General features: G+C 44.2%; 1 protein-coding gene and 1 non-coding gene across 2 annotated transcripts; both read left to right on the forward strand.

Annotated features, from left to right (window-relative positions):
- The first annotated feature begins 2,973 nt into the window (after nucleotides 1–2,973).
- Nucleotides 2,974–8,082, forward strand: tpt1 (tumor protein, translationally-controlled 1). Its single transcript, XM_070894095.1, has 6 exons — nucleotides 2,974–3,073; nucleotides 3,402–3,469; nucleotides 4,355–4,542; nucleotides 5,285–5,390; nucleotides 5,753–5,869; nucleotides 7,913–8,082. Exons 1-6 carry the CDS (start codon nucleotides 3,046–3,048, stop codon nucleotides 7,913–7,915), a joined length of 510 nt encoding a protein of 169 aa, XP_070750196.1. The 5' UTR covers nucleotides 2,974–3,045; the 3' UTR covers nucleotides 7,916–8,082.
- On the forward strand, nucleotides 7,664–7,791 carry LOC139276624 (small nucleolar RNA SNORA31). Its single transcript, XR_011595962.1, has one exon. It is a non-coding gene; the product is annotated as a small nucleolar RNA SNORA31 (small nucleolar RNA).
- Nucleotides 8,083–20,788: the final 12,706 nt, after the last annotated feature.

A 20,788-nucleotide genomic window follows, 5' to 3' on the forward strand; every position in this document is an offset into this window, starting at 1 on the left:
TCTGCCTCCTCTCTCTGAGGCTCGAAATTGCTTTGATCCACCATGGACAGATCTTCCTCTGCCACGTGGTGGTTAGCAGGTTTTGCAGAGCTTGCAGCTCGTTTGCAAGCTCCTTGGAGGTGCCCCATTGTTCCACAGCTCTTGCAAACATACCCTTTGAAGCGCCATGAATAGGCTCAATGGAAGCCTCCACAATGCCAACAAGGTGTGAATTGCCTTGCATTCATCCTTTGTTGGGGACTCTGAGTCATCTGGGTCACCTGAGGCCTGCTGGCAGTTGCAGACTCGTGGGTTCTGCCCTGTACATTTCTGCTCGCAAACACAGTTCCAATTAATTTATGAACATTGCTAGCCCTTGTGTGCTGAGAGATTTGTTTGGTGTTATTACTGGTGGACATAAATGCCTGTGCTATCGCAATGGCCTTACTGAGGGTCGGTGTCTCTACAGTCAAAAGTTTTCGTAGGCTGGTCTCGTGGCCAATGCCCAGTACAAAAAAGTCTCTGAGCATTTGCTCCAGGTAGGCATCAAACTCACATTGTCCTGCAACACGCCTTAACTCGGCGACGTAGCTTGCCACTTCCTGACCTTCAGATCGCTGACATGTGTAGAACCGATACCTCGCCATCAGCACGTTCTCCCTCGGGTTACGATGCTCCCGAACCAGTGTGCACAGCTCCTCATACAACTTATCTGTGGGTTTCACCGGAGCCAGAAGATTCTTCATGAGGCTGTAGGTCGGTGCTCCACAGACTGTGAGGAGGACCGCTCTCCTTTTTGCAGCGCTTCCTTCTCTGTCCAGCTCGTTGGCTACAAAGTACTGGTCTAGCCGTTCGACATAGGCTTCCCAGTCCTCACCCTCCGAGAACTTCTCGAGGATGCCCACAGTTTGCTGTATCTTCGCCAGTTATTGTATTCCTAACACAGATGAGGCTGCACACAGGGAGGTTAAAGTAACAGTGACCTCAGTCTTTAATAAGACATTCCAGAGTGAGTAACAGGCCTTAGGGGCTGGCTTATATACAGTGCTCCCAAGGGATGCTGCGATCCCTTGGGACTTCAGGGGATGAGCTCCCTGGTGGTGGAACATGGGAGGGCATGCTTTACAGATACACAACAGGAGTTATGTACAGACCACCAAACAGTACTAGGGAGGTTGGGGATGGCATCAAAAATGAAATTAGGGACGCGTGCAATAAGGGTACAGCAGTTATCATGGGTGATTTTAATCGACATATTGATTGGGCTAACCAAACTGGTGCAGTAGTGTGGAGGAGGATTTCCTGGCGTGGTTTTCTAGACCAATATGTCGAGGAACCAACGAGAGAGCAGGCTATCCTCGACTGGGTTTTGTGTAATGAGAGAGGATTAAATAGCAATCTGGTCGTGCGAGGCCCCTTAGGGAAGAATGACCATAATATGGTAGAATTCTTTATTAAGATGGAGAGTGACACAGTTAATTCAGAGACTAGTGTACTGAACTTAGAGGAAGGTAACTTTGATGGTATGAGACATGAATTGACTAGGATAGATTGGCGAATGATACTTAAAGGGCTGACGGTGGATAGGCAATGGCAGACATTTAAAGATCACATGAATGAACTACAACAATTGTATATCCCTGTCTGGCGTAAAAATAAAAAGGGGAAGGTGGCTTAACCGTGGCTAACAAGGGAAATTAGGGATAGTGTTAAATCCAAGGAAGAGGCATATAAATTGGCCAGAAAAAGCAGCAAATCTGAGGAGTGGGAGAAATTTAGAATCCAGCAGAGGAAGACTAAGGGTTTAATTTGGAGGGGGAAAAAAGAGTACGACAGGAAGCTTGCAGGCAACATAAAAACTGACTGCAAAAGTCTCTATAGATATGTGAAGAGAAGAACATAGAAACATAGAAAATAGGTGCAGAAGTAGGCCATTCGGCCCTTCGAGCTTGCACCACCATTCAATATGATCATGGATGATCATGCAACTTCAATACCCCATTCCTGCTTTCTCTCCATACCCTTTGATCCCTTTAGCCATAAGGGCCACATCTAGCTCCCTTTTGAATATATCTAACGAACTGGCCTCAACAACTTTCTGTGGCAGAGAATTTCACAGGTTCACAATTCTCTGAGTGAAGAAGTTTCTCCTCATCTCGGTCCTAAATGGATTACCCCTTATCCTTAGACAGTGACCCCTGGTTCTGGACTTCCCCAACATCGGGAACATTATTCCTGCATCTAACCTGTCCAGTCCCATCAGAATTTTATATGTTTCTATGAGATCCCCTCTCATTCTTCTAAATTCCAGTGAATATAAGCCTGGTCGATCAAGTCTTTCTTCATATGTCAGTCCTGCCATCCTGGGAATCAGTCTGGTGAACCTTCGCTGCACTCCCTCAATAGCAAGAATAGCAGTTGGTATTCCTTCAAATTAGATCATTTCTTTCAGAAGATATTTTTGGATATAGTATACGCAACGTGATATATGCTTTAGGGGAAGGGCTGAATGGCCTACTCCTGCATATTTTCTGTTTCTATGACTGCTGCTCCACCTGTTGGACTACTGTGGTCATGCAACTATTGATGTTTATACAATAAAATAATAATTGACACGTTCCTGTGGAGCCATCTTGTGCAATATGTGTTTGTGATGTCGTAAAAATATCACACTCGTCTAAATTGGTGAGGGACGTCATCTGAGCATGTGTATATCTATACTCAAGTATATGTGTGTCTGTCGGTTTAAAACCTTGGACATCCCTGTGCCAATGAAAATAAAACTACTGCAAAACAATGTGATTTATTCCATGTGAATATTTTCTTTCAGGACATTCTTTCCGATCGCACACTTCCCCAGTTGAGCAGCTTTCCCAAACCCGGGGCAGAGTGACTGAGTGGGACGTGCTGGTCTTACGTGTCACGGGAACGTGCGTAGTCTCCTACGCACAATTGCGTTGACGTCAGGGTGACGGCGCCTATATAAGGCCGGGGAGGGGGTTTTTCGCCCTTTCCCGTTTCTGTTCCGCGCGGCTGTTGTGTTAGTGTGGTCATTACCCGCTCGAAATGAGGCTTTACAAGTGCATCATCTCCGGTAGGCACCGCCGCGGCCGGCCCGGTCCGGTCCCTCGCGGGCCGACTGTCCGGCGTCATGTTGTTGAATTAATTGTGCGTGTTGGAGCCGCTGGGCTGGACGGCTGTTTGAGGCCGAGTTGTCGATGGCCCTGGGAAGCCTGTGCGGGCTAGGCCCCGGCCGCTGCCCTGAGTGAGTGAGTGAGTGAGCCGCCGGCAGGAGGGGGAGGAGGGAGGGAGGGGGAGAGGTAGTGGTGTCTGACGGTGCGGGGTTTTTTTTGATGCAGTTTTTTCTCTCTCCTCCCCTCCCCGCTGACGTCGATCTCCCTTTTTGTTTTAAACACCCGCAGGGGACGAGATGTTCTCCGACATCTACAAGATCAAGGAATGCCCCATCACCTACGAGGTGGAGGGGAAGGTAAGGCTGGCGGCGGTTCGGGAGGGCGCGGACAGGACAGAGGTTCCCATGGAGACGACGGGCGGGCGGGGGGGGTTGGCGGACAGCCGGGCCCGGGCCCCCACAGCCGCACCGAGCTCTCTCTGTGCGCCACCCTTTTTCTGGTGCGGCTTACGGTCGGTCCACTGCTCCTTTATGTACAGTCAGAGACCCCCAGACAGGAGTCGCTGCCGGCCACCGAGATCTCGGGGCCCTTTCCACAACTCCTCTGCCAGAGGAGGTAGGGACTTTCTTCCAATTCAGCAGCGATACAAGGTTTCAGCTCGGCCTTGATACAATACAGTTGCCAGTTGGGATTGAAGTAATCATTTTCAGAATTTGATTATTCTTTCACTTGGGCTTTTGGCTTCTCTTGTGTCGAGCGAGACTTTTACATCAAATGACTTGTTTCAAGATTTAAAAAAAAAAATTTCACCCCCAGGTAAATAGGACTGATTTGAACAAGCCTCCCACCTCCTGTGTTGACTGCCTTCATTTGGTGGATGGCAGGCATCAGTGATATGTAAATAGTACCCAGTCCTGACCTTGCCCATAGTCTACACTTTCAGCAGGGATTGCTGGATTGGGAGTATTCCTTTTCTCCTCCTTCATCTCACTCAGGAGCGCTAAGACCAGTGGTAGCTGGTCGTCTGTCACCGAGGTCTACAAACATAGACCTTGGGATTCAGGCTCCCCATAGCCTCCCCCAGTCTATATAAAGGAGCTACTTGCCAAAATTATAATTTCAAGTTGTGACCAAGCTGGACACAGTGATGTTTAAATAAGTGATCGAGTTATGTAGTATCAGAATTCCTGGAGCCCTGTAATTCTGTACTCTATACTAATGACTTCCTATACTTTTGCAAGTCTGTTAGCAGAACTGAAGGATCGATTGATGATTGTTTAATTGGTGCCAATGCTTCTCAAGAGACTTTGGTGGAACAGGCTGTGTGTTCAACTGTCACTGGTGTTGACATTATATTGAATCACCATCTCCAAGAAGTTCCTTTTTCAAAAGCCACCTACAGAAATTATATTAAGGACTATATGAAATAGTGAGTAACAAGGCTGGCTTTATTGATCAAATGTGTTTGATTGTCTGTTACTTTGTTGTTTCCTGAGTACATCAAATTGGATTGTGGCCATTTTGGGGTAGCTGGAGGTTATCCCATGCTTCAGACTTATTGTGGGTACTGATTTGGAGCAGCGAGTACTCAATTACAGCTCAACCAAAATTAGAATTAAGCTAATGCTGTCTGCAGCTCATTTCATCACACGGGCAATGTTCCAGTCCCGTGTCTCCAATGTGGGTGAGGGATTTGGAGGCTGAGATGAGGCAATGGTCTGGGAAATGCACTTTGAAACCGGTGGTGAGGATTCCATTTGAGGCACACCTACCCTTGAGTCCAGTGTGACTTTTGAGGATGTTGATCTTGTTTTTAAAGGCAGAAAGTTTTAATTGGGAATGCAGTCCCCAAAGCAACAACTTGTGTTTTTATATAATGTATAAAAACAGAAAATGCTGGAAATCTCACCTCTCTCCACAGATGCTGCCTGACCTGCTGAGATTTTCAGCATCATCTTTTATATCAGATTCAAGCATCTGCAATATTTTGCTTTTGTACGTGTTTTTATGATGTCGTTAACATAGTAATTGTCCCATGGTGTTTCATGATCATGGTAGTAATTTCATTGTGATTTTAGCTAGGTAAATTAATCAATAAGTTTTATTGGGGCTTGACATGGGTTAATATTGACACGGCAAGTTTTAACATATATTTTTATCTTCAACTATAGCTTGAGATCCAAAATTGAAGAGCGGAATCCAGATGCAGTGAAAGACTTTACAGTCGGTGCCCAGGCAGTTATTGTAGAGATTCTAACCAATTTTGCAAACTATCAGGTAATTAGCATTTTTATAACTAATCTTTGAAGGTACAGTGAAGCAAATAATTAAAAGCTTTAACATTGACTGTCCTGGTCTGTGCTAAGCTAATTGATTTTAGCATGGTGGTGTTCATTGGCTTATGGCTAGGGATGGGTTGTGGTCCTCTCAATGGCTGAATAAGACAGCTTATTTCACTATTGAAGCTTGCACATAAAGAATGGATGAGAAGCTAGTGTTTTGCTGCATCCCAACATGTTGTATTACTGGGAAGGAGAGTTTAAGGGGTGAAACTGAAGAATCGGCGGATCAATAAAATCTAAGGTAATTAAAGTACGATGTTGGTGTGTCCCTGTATTAAATTCTGGAAATTTGTTTAGTTTTACATAGGAGAGAGTATGAACAACGATGGCATGGTTGGATTGTTGAACTATCGTGAGGATGGTATTACTCCATACATGATTTTCTTCAAGGACGGTTTGGAAATTGAAAAATGCGTAAGTACCTAGAATGCCCAGAAGCTTTATTAAAAGGGTGTTTGGATTAGTCACTGTTTTGTCTTTTGCCAGCAAGACTTACAAATGGAATGAGGTTGACGTGGGTCTAAAGTAAGGTAAGTGGTAGGACTGGAGATACCAGAATTGATCCCTGTGTCTGTTGGAATTGTATGGACATTGCCTGAGAATGTGGCATGACTTCAATATCTTGCTGCTGTTGATTCGGCTCCCCGCATCCAGTCACTCATCAGCCATGCTGAGTGCCAGAGGGTGATTGTGCTGTGTGACCCAACAAAATGGGATGGCCGAGGGAGGGAAATTAGGTGGCACATTTGAGCCTGAAGGCTGTGGGTTCCAGCTCCACTGCAAGACCTGAACACAACCTAGGCAGCTACTACGCTGAGTGGCTCCTGATTGGTTAACTCAATCTATTTCATTGCTGTTCTTGGGATCCAGATTGGCTACCATTTTTACTCAGTGACCATTTCAAAAGTAATTCATTGGCTGTGAAACAATGTTTCCGTTCACTTTTTTGGACGCATAGCCACTTTAAGGGGCTGCGCTGCCCATTCAAAATATCGCGCACGTGTGGTTTTTCCTAAAAGCTGATGTGGGAGCTGCTGAGTACCACACGGCCACGCAGCTTAGAAGGAACATTGCTGTGAAGCGTTTTGAGGCATCCTGAGGATATGAAAGTTGCTATATAGATGCAAGCTCTTTCTGAAATGACTTGATGCATGTGTTGGCAGACTTATAAATTGCCATATTACCTCCAGGTTGTGCTTTGCTCTAACCTTGTGTTGGTAGTTTTTTAAAAACTGCTCTGCATCTAGTTTAACGCTTTACATTGGATTTAAATTCAGTTATGTTACTGTTTCACCTTGTACTTTTCCTCACCTTTTCAACTAACTGCTTCCACTTCTTTCGGCTAGATCATCCAGTCTCCGAGCTCTGCTGTACCCAGCCATGCTCATTTACAATCTTTTTTCTTTCCTCTGGCATTGCAGCTATGTGCTGCTCCAGCCTCCTTCTCACTGGAACCACTTGCACTTGAGTTACTGACACTGCCAATGTGTGGTCTAGATATAGGCTGTGATTTGAGCAGGCTGTCTTGTGCAGAAAATAACTTGGAGGTGGAGCAACAAGGATGCTGTGAAATATAATGGTGGAGCTCAAGATGTGTTCTGCCAGTATCAGTACACCACTGTTCATTTGAAGTCATTAATTGATTCTTGCCATCAGTAAATCAATGTTAAGGAATACTTTGAATACTCAGTTGCAAAAGTGGCTCTGAAGGGTGCTGAATCCAAGACATTGAGGCAGATGGTTTTAAATGTGTAGATCCAATTATTGCCCCTGTGATTTAATGTAATACAGCAGAGTTGCCCATCAGTTAACCGGTGTCAATATGTGCTATTCTTAGTTGTGATATTACTTGTTATTCCTTAACCACAATCCTGGCTACAAATTAACATTTAATGTATCACCTGTAGATTTTGTTTCAACAAAGACCTATCTTGATGATGGCTGCTCCATACACTAATCTGGAATGAAGTACAAAGTCACTTTTGGACTTACAAATGCCCTTAAGTTGGCTTGCACTGAAATGTCTCTCTGCTTACTGGGCTTACTTTGTCTTCAGTGAAGTGTTATCCCCTCCCCTGGATAATGTAGCTGCTTCATTGATCTGTATAGCCATCCAGTGCAAATTGGAGTTTCAGCTATTGTGGTTCACCCAAATGCTTGAAGGTCTCAGCATTGTTGTACCCTTGGAGTCAATTCCATATTGGCTAAGTGCATCTACTGATAGACCTGAAGTAAAATTCTGACTTCCAGGTTTGCACTCAGATGCAAGATAAAATTCCCAACACTTTCTGTCTGCTTTCTCTGTGGCACTTCAGATTGAATAAGGGTGGACACTTTTGTTTATAGACTGAAGAATCCTAAATTTGGGTTATCTTGGCCATACATCTTTCAGGAATATCTGTTGTATACGCCTGGCTTTGGAGTACATAGTAACATTGGGTTTCTGATTTCTTACAGTAAATCTGCTGCCTGCAGTTCATCATGTTGAATTCATCGATCATAATGACCTGCTGCTCATCATTTTACCTGCAATAAAATTGGACTGGTATCATTGAGCTGATTCATTATTGGAAATGGAAGCATTGTTTTAACATTTAAGTTGTAATAAAGTGCATTAATCCCCCAAATGTCTGTTGTTTTACATTGATGTGTGAGGCAACAGTGGCAGCTGATGGAAGTATGAGGCTGGAGACTTCATAGTATCGCTTAAAATGGGTCCTCTGCATAGCAAGTGTTTCTTAACCAATATGTCTCATCACCACCGCAACAGTGAAAATGTCAAAAACGGCAGCATAAGAGAATCCTCTGAACTTGCAGTGGATTCAGACGGTTTGTGTTCTGTGGGGTGGGGGGCAGTAAGTATATTACACCTGGACAAATGCTAAGTTTTTCTTATTGACTTAGTCTTGGGTTTATGCTTGATTGCTGGCATAAAATACAGGCTTGGTTGTGTGGTTTACTGTTGTCCAGATTGCAGGTGGGTTTTGCATTTTATTTTTATCTTACTGATTTCCTATGGGGTCTTCAAGGTTAAAAGTGTAAGAGAACTTTCAATGTGATGTGTAGGTTAGGTGCTCAAGGGAATGGTCCCTAGCATGATGCTTAGAGCAAGAACTCCTAGACCTTAAAGATTCCACAGAAAAGTAAAATTAAAACTGCATTTGCTACTTTACTGATTCACCATGATATAGCTATTAAAATGGCTGTGATGTGCTAATTCCATCAGGCTGTAACTTTTGATCTGAGTTCTTCAGCCAAGATAGTGTGACCTCTTACCATCTTAACCCCATGCCTGAACTATTCCTGCTGGGTGTGAGGTTAAATCTACCATCAAAAGTTCAAATCTCAAGGCAAGTTGCAAAAAGGAATTCAATAAATCTGGTATTTCACAAGTGCCTGCCTTTGCTGTGTCATTTCTGGCTGAGAAGGTACAAATTTCAAACTCCACTGTGGACACTGGAGAGTGGAGACCAGAGATCAGGCTCTATATTTGTCTTGCAGTGGGATGTAGCTTCAGAAGATTATGGGCTCAGGTCCAATCCAGAGATTTCAGCACAAAAATCTAGGTTGGCGTGCTCCTGGCCTGCAAGACCATCAGCAGGCTAGGGCCATTGGAGGGAGCAGCGCGTACTGCTGCAGGAGGGTGATGGCTGTGAAGCCAGGTTGCTGATTGCAGTACGAGCAAGAGGGATGAAGGAGCGGCAAGAGTTTGTATATGGGGCCCAGGAGAGGCAGGGGCAGCATAGGCCATATGTGTGCACACTCGGTCCGTGCAGCAGAGCTGTTCTCCAGTTCATCTTGGGTAATCCTTGCCACTGAACTAAGACCTAGCTCTGTCAAGCCCGTGTGGTGGCTGGTGTGCAATGGCCATTATGTTTAAAAAAAATCCACACACAGGCATCTTCCACCCTTCAACATGTAGTTTGGGATCTGGAATATTAGACTCTTCATTGAAACACCTGTGAACTCATCCCTTTTTGGCAAGGAAGCAAGTCATCCTCGCTTTGAGGGATGGCCTATGATGATGATGACTGAGGGAGTTGCAGTTGCTGTGCAAAATTCACTGCTATGGTTCAAGCCCTGCTCCTGGATTAGCTGTGTTTCATATAGTTAAATGTGGAGATCCCTGGCCCGAAACTGCTCAATCATTTCCGCAGCATTTTTATTTTCACGCGGGGGTCTGGAACTCGTTGCCTTAAAGGGTGGTATAGATGGAAACGCTCATCGCATTTAAAAAGCATTAAAAAACAGGGCTATGGACCAAGAGCTGGAAAGTGGGATTACGGTATTTTGACCGGCAGACACAATGGATCGATTGGCCTCCTGTGCTGTAAATTTCTGATTCTTCTATCCCCTCATCGTATATACCATTAACCTCTCGCCATACAAGCCCAAGCAATACTATCAACTGGTATAAAGATGGTTGCAGCCTTGACATTTTCCTATTTGCCTGCAAATCCTTCCACTACTTCCCATGATTCTCTGCACAGTGTGAAGATACAAAAACAACCATTTTTCATATTCAGCATATGGTTATAAGTAAAATGTTTCATGTTACCCGATGTCACAGGGAAAGTTGGATGATAATGGTCTTTATGGCAGTCATATCCTACCATGCAATGCATAATCTCATTCTGCCATTAAGATGGAGCAGTGTGCTTGTAAATTCCAAGCTCCGAGTTCAAAAGAAACCAGCTGGAGATATGTGCATGTGAACATTTAAATATTACATTCATTGCTTTTTATACATAAAATATAATGGCTAATTGTGTATGGTATGCAAGTATATCCTTTCTTAATACGGAGACCAAAACTGTACAGTCCTCGAGGTGTGGCCTCACCAATACCCTGTACAGTTGCAGCAGGACTTCTCTGATTTTATAGTCTTAATCCCTTTGCAATAAAGGCCAATATTCTATTTGTCTTCCTGATTACCTCCTGGACCTGCATATAAACTTCATGTGTTTCATGTACAAGGACCCCCAGTCCCTATGTACTGCAACATTTTGTGATTTCTCTCCATTTAAATAATTTGCTTTTTAATTTTTTTCTGCCAAAGTGGATAACCTCACACTTTGTCACATTATACTCCATCTGCCAAATGTTTGCCCACTCACTTAGCCTATCTATACCCCTTTGCAGATTGTGTGTGTCCTCACAACTTGCTTTCCCACCCATCAGCCAATTTGGCTACATAACACTCAGTCCCTTCATCTAAATCATTAATATAGATTGCAAATTGTTGAGGCCCCACCACCCATCCCTGTGACACCCCACTAGTTACTGTTTGGCAACTGGAAAATGACCCATTTATCCCAACTCTGTTTTCTGTTAGCCAATCCTCTATCCATGCTAATATATTGCCCCCAGCTGGGGATGTTAGCCTGAATGACTAAGATCCCCAGCATTGAAGCACTGACCACACTCGATCAGCTCAGTTGGGCAGGTCACATAGTCCGCATGCCAGACACGAGACTCTCAAAGCAAAGCAAGACTCGGAGCTCCCTCACGGCAAACGAGCCAAAGGTGGGCAGCGGAAACGCTACAAAGACACCCTCAAAGCCTCCCTGATAAAGTGCGACATCCCCACTGACCCCTGGGAGTCCCTGGCCCAAGACCACACTAAGTGGCGGAAGTGTTCCGAGATGCCGCTGAGCACCTTGAGTCTCAACGCCAAGAGCAGGAAGAAATCAAACGTTGACAGCGGAAAGAGTGCGGCAAAACAGTCCCACCCACCCCTTCCCTCAACGACTATCTGTCCCACTTGTGACAGAGTCTGTGGCTCTCGTATTGGATTGTTCAGCCACCAAAGAACTCACTTCAGGAGTGGAAGCAAGTCTTCCTCGATGCAGAGGGACTGCCTATGATGATTAACCCCAACCCCGTGAACTTTTATCTTGTGCAGTAACCTTTTATATGGCACCTTATCAAATGCCTTCTGTAAATCCAAATACACCATATCCACTGGTTCCCCCTTATCCACCCTGCTCGTTACATCCTCAAAGAACTCCAGCAAATTGTCAATCATGATTTCCCTTTCATAAAACCATGCTATTTGCTTGACTGTATTATGCTTTTCCAAATGTCCTTAATAATGGAGACCGGCATTTTCCCAACGACAGATGTTAGGCTAACTGGTCTATAGTTTCCTGCTTTCTGTCTGCCTCCTTTTTTAAATAGGGGCGTTACATTTGCGGTTTTCCAATCCGCTGGGACCTCCCCAGAATCCAGGGAATTTTGGTAAATTACAAACAATGCATCCACTATCTCTGTCGCTACTTCTTTTAACAACCGAGGATGCAAGCCATCAGGTCCAGGGGACTTGTCTGCCTTTAGTCCCATTATTTTACTGAGTACTTTTTCTTTAGTGATAGTGATTGTTTTAAGTTCCTCCCTCTCTATAGCCCCTTGATTATCCATTATTGGGATGTCTTTAGTGTCTTCTACCATGAAGACCGATACAAAATATTTGTTCAAAATCTCTGCAATTTCCTTATTTTCCATTATTAATTCCCCAGTCTCATCCTCTAATGGACTTTAGCTACTCTCTTCCTTTTTATATTTCTGTGAAAACTCTTACTATCTGTTGTTATATTTCTTGCCAGTTTACTTTCATAATCTATCTTCCCTTTCTATATTATATTTTTTGCTAGTTTTTAAAAGTTTCCCAATCCTCTGGCCTCCCACTAAATTAGCCACTTTGCATGCCATTGTTTTCAGTTTGATGTCATCCTTTACTTCCTCAGTTAGCCACAGATGGTTCTCCCTTCTCTTAAAGTCTTTCCTTCTCACTGGAATATATTTTTGTTGAGAGTTATGAAATATCTCCTTAAATGTCTGCCTCTGCTTATCAACTGTCTTACACTTTAATCTATTTTCCCAGTCCACTTTAGCCATCTCTGGCTTCATACCTTTGTAATCTCTTTAAGATCAGGACACTGGTTTGAGATCCAACTTTCTCATGCTCCAACTGAATTTGAAATTCAACCATGCTATGATCACTCCTAAAGGATCCTTTACTAGGAGATCATTTATTAATCCTGTCTCATTACATAGAACCAGATCTAAGATAGCCTGCTCCCCGGTTGGTTCCGCAACGTACTGTTCAAGGAAACCATCCCAGATATAGTCTATGAACTCTTCCTCAAGGCTACCCTGGCCAATTTGCTTTGTCCAATCAACAATGACTACACTTGAAGCACTTCATTGACTGTAAATCACTGCGGAGGCTGGAAAGGCACTATATAAATGCAAGTCTCTGTTTATCTGAAATCGTTCAAGCTTTTGCACAGCAATCAAACGTGAGGACAAACAAGCTTTACAGCCCACTAAACAACATTGAGCAGACACTGCTTGCTTTAGCTTTCTTGTTAAATGGGCAATGCTCCTGCCTACTGTTTAGAAAACTGCATCCATTTCTTAAATGAATTCCATGCCAGATATTTACATTACAGTAACAAATGGTGTAACAAGGTTGCATTTGGTATTCTCAGACCATTGAAAGACAAATGCTACAATGCAATATTGAGTACAAGTTCACAACTTACCAATCAGCTACAAAGACAACTGATGAACACCATGATATCTCAATTACCTTATACGTGGTGTGGCCATAACACTGGTTCCATCTGGCAAGTGGTGTTGGGGCAGCTCCTCTCCACTCCCAGTTTAGGACCATTCTTTAACCTTTTTCCCTTTCATTTTTATCTGGAACTCTGATCTCCACCCAAGCCCAAGTCTTGGGTAAAGCCATAGGAGATTGGCTAGTAGGTCAACATTTGGTCATCATTGCTGCATCATTATTTCCTGAGGAAAATAAATACTTTTACAACAATGTGATACCTGGGGCAAATGGTATAATTCTGTGTGATTTCACTGATGCTAAAAGGCTACTATTGAGACACTTTATGGGAGGGGAGAACTCCCAAGCTAAATCAGACTAAGTTATGGTGAGGTAAAACCAGTGGAGGCTTTGGATTGCAGACCCCAAACTACATAATTGGGGGCTTCCAAGTTGTAATTCATAGCAGGTTGAGTATTTTCACTGAGACACACCAAGCCTTCAGAAGTTCTGCACTCAGATAAAGGGGGGGGGGGGGGCTAAATATTACAATTGTCTAGAAAAACAAGAAAGATAATGGCATCTAGTTTAGCATTTAAGGAAGTTGAGTGAGACGCAACAAACAAACAACCATCCATCATTATAGTAACATGGACAAAATGGGACTCCATTAACCCGACTTACAAGAACCATATAAGAATGGGACATGATGGCAGTGCTGTTGACTAGAGCCGAACGAAGCTCTGCCGAGAGGAGTACGTCCAATCAGAAGAGCCAAAAGCCCCACGAGAGGTGATCACTTGATGTTGATTCTTTGATTTTATAGTTGCTTTATTGCTTGATGCTGTCTTTAGGTTTGAGTAAAGTGTTTTAATGCTGTGTGCAACCTTAAGTCATTAAAGATAACTGATTAATTGACAAACAGAGCAGTGTGACTTTCTTTGGCCGGCTGTTGTCCAGGTTCACAAATCACTGGAACATCTGTGGAACAGCCTGACAATGTTTAACAATGTGGGTATCCAGTCTGGTGTGCTACAAGTCAGCCACAAGTTATGAAAGAGAAAGGAAGGCTTTAGGTATAGCATCTATCATGACTGCAAGGAATCCCAATTGGTCATTACTGCCAATGAAGTACCCTTCAAGTGCAGTCATTGTTGTAATCAATATTCCTTGTAAGCTGCGCTTTGTCCCAGTGGATTGGAAAACCGCAAATGTAACGCCCCTATTTATGAAAGAAGGGAGACAGAAAGCATGAAACTATAGATCAGTTAGCCTAACATATGCCATTGGGAAAATGCTGGTCTCTATTATTAAGGAAGCAGTAGCAGGACATTTAGAAAATCATAATACAGTCAAGCTGAGTCAGCATGGTTTTATGAAAGGGAAATTATGTTTGACAAATTTTCTGCAGTTCTTTGAGGATGTAATGAGCAGAGTGGATAAAGGGGAACCAGTAGATGTCGTGCATTTGGATTTCCAGAAGGCATTCGATAAGGTGCCACATAAAAGGTTACTGTAAAAGATGAGAGCTCATGGGGTTGGGGTTAATATCATGCATGGATAGAAGATTGGCTAACTAACAGAAAACAGAATCGGGATAGATGGGTCATTTTCAGGTTGGCAAACTGTAACTAGTGGGGTGCCACAGGGATCAGTGCTGGGGCCTCAACTATTTATAATCTATATTAATATGACTTGGATGAAGGGATGGTGTGTAACATTGCCAAATTTGCTGATGATACAAAGGTAGGTGAGAAAGCAAGTTGTGAGGAGGACACAAATAATCTACAAAGGAATATAGATAGACAAGTGAGTAAGCAAAAAATTGGCAGATGGAGTATAATGTGGAAAATGTGAGGTTATCCACTGGCAGGAAAAATAAAGTAGCAAATTATTATTTAAATGGGGAGAGATTACAAAATGCTGAGGTACAGAGGGATCTGGGGATCTGTGTACATGAAATACAAAAAGTTAGCATACAGGTACAGAAAGTAATTAGGAAGGCAAATGGATTGTTGGACTTTATTGCAAGGGGGATGGAGTATAAAAGTAAGGAAGTCCTACTAGAACTGGTGAGACCACACCTGGAGTATTGTGTAGAGTTTTGGTCTTATTTAAGGAAGGATATACTTGCATTGGAGGCAGTTCAGAGAAGATTCACGAGGTTGATTCCTGAGATGAAGGGGTTGTCTTATGAAGAAAGGTTCAGCAGCTTGGGCCTATACTCATTGGAATTTAGAAGACCAAGAGGTGATCTTATTGAAACATATTTGATTCTGGGGGGGCTTGACAGGGTAGATGCAGAGAGGATGTTTCCCCTCATGGGGGATTCTAGAACTAGGGGGCATAGTTTCAGAATAAGGGGTCGGCCATTCTCTCAGAGGGTCATGAATCTTTTGAATTTTCTGCCCCAGAAAGCTGTGTAGGCTGGGTCATTGAATGTATTTATGGTGGAGATAGACAGATTTTTGAATGATAAGAGAGTCAAGGGTAATGGGGAGCGGGCAGGGAAGTGGAATTGAGATCAAGATCAGATCAGCCATGATCTTATTGAATGGCGGAGCAGGTTTGAGGGACCAAATGGCCTATTCCTGCTCCTATTTCTTATGTAATGTTGTTATTCTGCTCCACCTGTTTCTTTGAATTTCTGCGCACGCGTGGCATTTACAATGTAAAAGCTGGTGAGTAGCCTGCACGGGACCTTTGAGATTACTCTGCTGCCATGCAGCCATGCACATTAGCAAGAACATTGTAACCTCTTTCCTACATTACAACCAAACAATCCAGAACTGAGCAGTACGGTGAGCAAAATGTGTCCTATGTTTATGTCTCAACCTATCTGCATAAAATCTGGATTTCATGCAGTTGAAGAATGGCTCCTTTGACTCTGGCACAAGGCCGAGGACTAACCCATTATTGTTACTGCTGACAGTGGGAGAAGAACCGAATCCACTCTAGTATATTTGCAACACTGCAGCAGCCAGCTGCAACATTACATATAATGTATAGCACAGTAACAGGTTCCTCCCTCCCCTTTACCCCCTTTCATCTAATCAGCATAACCCTCTGCCGCTGGTGATTTCTCACAGGTCGGGGCCCAGCAGAGGCCATGGGGCAGCACGGGCCAGCCCACACTGCGATATGTGTGCGCACTAGATCCGTGCAGCAAAGCTGGTCTCCAGTTGTCTTGTCAATCCTTGCCACTGGACCAAGACCTAGCTCTGTCAAGCCCGTGTGGTGGCTGGTGTGCAACGGCCACCACACTTTAAAAAAATCCATGCACAGGTATTTTCCACCCTTTCTTTAACATGTAGTTTGGGACCAGGAATATCAGGTCCTCCATTGAAACAGCTGTGAACTCATCCCTTTTTGGTGTGGAAGCAAGTCATCCTCGATACGAGGGACCGCTTAAGAAGATAACCCTCTATTCCTTTCTCCCTTGTGTTTATCTAGCTTCCCCTTAAATGCATATATACTATTTGCCTCAACTACTCCATGTAGTAGCGAGTTCTATCTTCTAACAACTCTCTGGGTAAAGAAACATAGAAAATAGGTGCAGGAGTAGGCCATTCGGCCCTTCGAGCCTGCATCGCCATTCAATAAGATCATGGCTGATCATTCACCTCAGTACCCCTTTCCTGCTTTCTCTCCATAGCCCTTGATCCCTTTAGCCTTAAGGGCCATATCTAACTCCCTCTTGAATATATCCAATGAACTGGCATCAACAACTCTCTGCGGCAGGGAATTCCACAGGTTAACAACTCTCTGCGTGAAGAAGTTTCTCCTCATCTCAGTCCTAAATGGCCTACCCCTTATCCTAAGTCTGTGTCCCCTGGTTCTGGACTTCCCCAACATCGGGAACATTCTACCCACATCTAACCTGTCCCGTCCCGTCAGACTTTTATACGTTTCTATGAGATCCCCTCTCATCCTTCTAAACTCCAGTGTATAAAGGCCCAGCTGATCCAGTCTCTCCTCATATGTCAGTCCAGCCATCCCTGGAATCAGCCTGGTGAACCTTCGCTGCACTCCCTCTATAGCAAGAACGTCCTTCCTCAGATTAGGAGAACAAAACTGAACACAATATTCCAGGTGAGGCCTCACCAAGGCCCTGTACAATTGCAGTAAGTCCTCCCTGCTCCTATACTCAAATCCCCTAGCTACGAAGGCCAACATACCATTTGCCTTCTTCGATTTCTTTTTTATGGGCTAGACTTTCCGTTAGTGTCCAGATCGCCCAAAAGTGGGCGATATTTCCAACATTAATGTTTATATTGGTTTTTGAGATCACTGGACTATCGCCCATTTTCAAACCCGCTAGTTTCCATTTTATAATTTGGGCGTTAGCGGTTTTTTCCATTTTTTTCTGTCGTAAAAGGCCGGCGTCCATAGCAATGGTCTTTTCCTGTGCTTCAGGAGGTTAGGGGCCATCTGCACATGCTCAGAAGAGAGTGAAAGTGGAGAGAGGGGGAGGAGAAAGCTTGTGTTGTTGGAGATTGAAGTGTTGAGAGTATTGAGAGTTTGGCATAAATTTTTCGAAAATTTCAGAATTGAAACAATTAGGTCCTGCTATAATGGATCCAATTGCAGCAATTGAAAGGATGATAAGTAAGGAGGAAGGAGTGGCAGAGGCGGGAGAGATGGAAGGGCTAAACGTTTTAGCGAGGAGGTCAATGCTGCCTTGGTGGCTGAAGTTGAGAATCGGTGGGCACAATTGACCTGGTTTGGGGGTGGGTGTGCAAACCCCCCCCCCAGTCTATGAATGAATTTGGGCAGAGATTGCAGAGGTAATCTCTGCCAATACCCACAAGGCAAAGCAGCCGAACCAGTGCCAGAGTGCTGGAATGACCTTGTTGGGTCCAGAAGAGTATTACACATATTTATTTATATAATTGTAATTGTTATGGATGTAATGATTAATTTAAATGCAGATCTGATGCATTGTAGTTAGATCGGTAATCATTTAATACAAACCTCGATCTTAAACAATTTGTTTGCAGACGTCAGATTTAACCATGCATGCGATATGTATAACGTTTACGGTGGAAAATCATGTGTGTTGTGTTATGTTGCGTAATAATAAAATATCTGTCAGTAATCTATGTATGTCTATCTGTAAAAGTACCTGGCAATGATCTTATGCCATGCCATGCTATTGTCACCTTTTGCAGAAAAAGTTTTCGAAGAACAGGGCCAAGCAGCGACCTATGGGTGGTGGCCTAGCAGATCTGTCCGCCTCACTGATCTCGAGGAGCGGGTACTGGCACTTGTGGGGATCCATAATCGATCGACCACCCGTGTTGTGTCGGAACCTGTCCTCATGCCACGTGAGTAAAGTATAAACCATTGCGTGATATAAAGTAAATTATTGCCACTTATATCTGTAAAATATATGATTGATGATTTATTGATGCAATGTTATGCATTGTTATGTTATGTAATGTTGTGCAATTAATGATGAGATCATGAAAATCATTGTAATGCAGATTTTGTACTATCATGATGTTCATCAAATGTGATGTCTATCATCATTCTTACAGCAGTAGTGTTGCTCTCGTGCATATGTCTGTGTAGTGTTTGGGTCCCTTGTGACCCTATCACCTCCTTCTCCTCCAATTACCTCTTTTATGTTTTCTAGCTCAATCAAGAGCCCAGGCCGTGAAAAATGAACCACTGAATCAACCGATGGAGCTGGTCGTACTTATTTCTGGGGGCGAGGAGCCCCGAATTTCACCCGTTCTGCTGCAGATCTTCCTCTCCACTGAGGACAGTGAGGAGGAGCCTGCAGCAGCAGTACCTTCTAGTGTTCCTGCGGCCATGTCCTCCTCAACTGAGGAGGTAGCGGGGCTAAGCGCTTTGCCGTAAGGTGTTTCAAGTGATTCACTGCCGGCGACGACCCCTCGGAGGTTGGTTTGTCGCAGTAGGACTACGCCACGAACGGGAGATCTTAGTGTGGACATGGTAAACTTGTCCAGGAGGAGCATTGAGATCGGTCAAGAGCTCCTCCAGGCAATGGGTGGAATATCTCAGCAGATGGCCACCCTATCCGCTAACATGAACGAGAAGGTGACGAGATAGCGGTGGCCCTGGAGATAATAGCCAGGAACACTGGTGCCAAAGGGATATCAGTGTTCCCAGAATCCGGCACTGCACCCCAAGGTGCCGCACCCCCATTGCTTGAGACTCATGCAAACCAGGGGGAAGCTCTTGCTTCTGGCTCGGAGGACGTCTCCGCGGAAATATTCTCTCCACCATCACCACACCAATTGGAAGATCTGTCGTCACTCACCCCACCCCCCTCACCCCACCCCATCCACCCACCCCACCCCTCTCATCCCTCCACCCCACCCCTCTTACCCCCCATCCCCCCCCCACTCCACCCCCCCCCCCCCCCCACCATCGAAGCAGTGCTTGAGGAGCACTGCGGCAAAGCGGCTTGGTGTTGGTAGGGGAAAGGGAAGAGGTAATGCTCAGACCCGGGTGGGGGGAAAGGGAAGGAGGGGCGTGGCCGCAGGTAAGGATGGAGGGAGGGAGTGGATTTTGTTATACTTTAAAATTGTTGCCTGTGAGGTTGGTTGTGTGTTTTGGTTTAGTATTAATTGATTAAATTGTTGCTGTTTTTAAATGTTTCATTGTTGGGATGGTTTGGGGGAGGTGGGGGGGTGTGTGCGGGGGTTGCATGCATTTTTATTAAAATCTGCTGTTATTGTGTTGTTAAAAATGTTCAAAGTTTGGGTTGGGAAGGAGGGGGTTCTGCTGTGTTTTGTGTTTTAATGATTAAAAAAAATTACTAAAATTAATTTTTTTAAATTTAACTTAACATTGTTGTGCATTTTCTTCAAATAGTTGTAATGTTAAACACTGGCGAGTCCATACCATGAAAGCTGATCAAACGTAACGTAAATCAACCTTAAATGTAGCTATCACCAACGTAATTAAAACCTTTAATTTATGAGCTGCAGACACATAGAAACATATGCAGGAGTAGGCCATTCGGCCCTTCGAGCCTGCACCACCATTCAATAAGATCATGGCTGATCATTCCCTCAGTACCCCTTTCCTGCTTTCTCTCCATACCCCTTGATCCCCTTAGCCGTAAGGGCCATATCTAACTCCCTCTTGAATATATCCAATGAACTGGCATCAACAACTCTCTGCGGCAGGGAATTCCACAGATTAACAACTCTGAGTGATGAAGTTTCTCCTCATCTCAGTACTAAATGGCCTACACCTTATCCTAAGACTATGTTCTCTGGTTCTGGACTTCCCCAACATCGGGAACATTCTTCCCACATCTAACATGTCCAGTCCCATCAGAATCTTATACGTTTCTATAAGACCCCTTCTCATCCTTCTAAACTCCAGTGAATAAAGGCCCAGTTGATCCAGTCTCTCCTCATATGACAGTCCCGCCATCCCTGGAATCAGTCTGGTGAACCTTCGCTGCACTCCCTTAATAGCAAGAACATCCTTCCTCAGATTAGGAGACCAAAACTGAACACAATATTCCAGGTGAGGCCTCACCAAGGCCCTGTACAACTGCAGTAAGACCTCCCTGCTCCTATACTCAAATCCCCTAGCTACGAAGGCCAACATACCATTTGCCTTCTTCACCGTCTGCTGTATCTGCATGCCAACTTTCAATGACTGATGAACCATGACACCCAGGTCTTGTTGCACCTCCCCTTTTCCTAATCTGCCGCCATTCAGATAATATTCTGCCTTCGTGTTTTTGCCCCCAAAATGGATAACCTCACATTTATCCACATTAT

This window comes from Pristiophorus japonicus, chromosome 11 (assembly GCF_044704955.1).
Source record: "Pristiophorus japonicus isolate sPriJap1 chromosome 11, sPriJap1.hap1, whole genome shotgun sequence".
NCBI lineage: Eukaryota > Metazoa > Chordata > Chondrichthyes > Pristiophoridae > Pristiophorus > Pristiophorus japonicus.